This window comes from Spermophilus citellus (assembly GCF_964194105.1).
Source record: "Spermophilus citellus genome assembly, chromosome: 3".
Classification (NCBI taxonomy): Eukaryota; Metazoa; Chordata; class Mammalia; order Rodentia; family Sciuridae; genus Spermophilus; species Spermophilus citellus.
The window spans coordinates 220,728,118-220,729,733 of NC_138184.1; the positions used below are offsets into that span (position 1 = coordinate 220,728,118).

General features: G+C 45.9%; 1 protein-coding gene across 1 annotated transcript; it reads left to right on the plus strand.

Moving 5' to 3' along the window:
* Positions 1-423: 423 nt before the first annotated feature.
* LOC308645107 (olfactory receptor 2A7-like) lies at positions 424-1,356 on the plus strand (the record flags this gene model as incomplete). The annotated part of the gene is made up of 1 exon (XM_081287113.1): positions 424-1,356. The coding sequence occupies one exon, from the start codon at positions 424-426 to the stop codon at positions 1,354-1,356; it is 933 nt and encodes a 310-aa protein (XP_081143239.1).
* Positions 1,357-1,616: the final 260 nt, after the last annotated feature.

Sequence of the window (1,616 nt, forward strand, 5' to 3'; positions counted from 1 at the left end):
TGCTTGCTCGTCATCCCCTTCCATCCTCATGAAGATGTGTACACATGTGCACATGAGGACATTCATAAGCTGCAATGCAGGAATACTCATGGGATGATGTCTGATATAATCACCACAAACTGAAAACTGGGTCCTCTCCTGTGATGGTATTTTAAGTATTAACAGATTTTGAACTTCTGTTTGCAAATAAAGGTAAAATTTACTGAATAAGGTAAGATAATATTAGCATTTAACTCATACATGACAACCTTTCTTCTGTTTCATTTGGAACACATAATTTTCCCTTAATAAGTGTCTAACAGGCCATAAATGTCATGAAAGGTCATTTCCTTAGGAAACAAAGACACACACAGTTGTATCATGTTTGAACACTCGGCTCAGACATTCAGATGTGGTGAACTTGGTTGTTTCCTCCACAGGGCAATGGTGAGCAATCAGACTATGGTCACAGAGTTCCTCCTTCTGGGATTTCCACTTGGCCCAAAGATGCAGGTGCTCCTCTTTGGGCTCTTCTCTCTCTTCTACGCCTTTACCCTGCTGGGGAATGGGGCCATCCTGGCTCTCAGCTGCCTGGACCCCAGACTGCACACCCCCATGTACTTCTTCCTCTCCCACCTGGCCCTAGTGGACATCGCCTATGCCTGCAACACAGTGCCCCAGTTGCTGCTGAACCTCCTGGACCCCGCCCTGCCCATCTCCTTTGGGGGCTGCATGACCCAGACCTTTCTCTTTTTGACTTTCGCACACACAGAATGTCTCCTCCTGGTGATGATGTCCTATGATAGGTATGTGGCCATCTGCCAACCCCTTCGATATTCTGCCATCATGGGCTGGAGAAACTGCATCGGCCTGGTAGTGACTTCCTGGATTTTAGGAGTCTCCTTGGCCCTAGTTCATTTAATATTACTCCTACCATTGCCCTTCTGTGGATCTCAGAAAGTTAACCACTTTTTCTGTGAAATTTTAGCTGTTCTCAAAGTTGCCTGTGCAGATACCCACATCAATGAGGTCCTGGTCTTGGCTGGGGCAGCATCTGTGCTGGTGGGGCCATTCTCCTCTATCGTAGTATCTTATGCTCATATTCTGGGTGCCATTCTGAAGATCCAGTCGGGAGAGGGGCGCCAGAAAGCCTTCTCCACCTGCTCCTCCCACCTCTGTGTGGTTGGACTCTTTTATGGTACAGCCATTGTCATGTACATTGGGCCCCAACATGGGGACCCCAAGGAGCAGAAGAAATATCTCCTGCTGTTTCACAGCCTTTTCAATCCCATGCTCAACCCCCTGATCTATAGTCTGAGGAACAAAGAGGTCAAATGTGCTCTGAAGAGGATGCTCATAAAGGAGAGAACATCATGAGAGTTTTAGAGAATGACAAAATCACATGCCCAAGGGGAAATGAGAAGTCATCTCATCCAATACCTACCCAGGATGCATCAACATGCTTGGGGCATCCTTTCCACCTTCCTGAAATTTCTGTATGACATCCCCTAAGAAAGTCACTGCTTTCCTCTCTCTAGTGTGGCAGGTTGGTGCTGCACAACTAATAAAACTATCTTTACACTGGCTGCATTGAGAACATTTTTTTTTAATTTTTTTTTATGTTTTGTAGTTGTAGA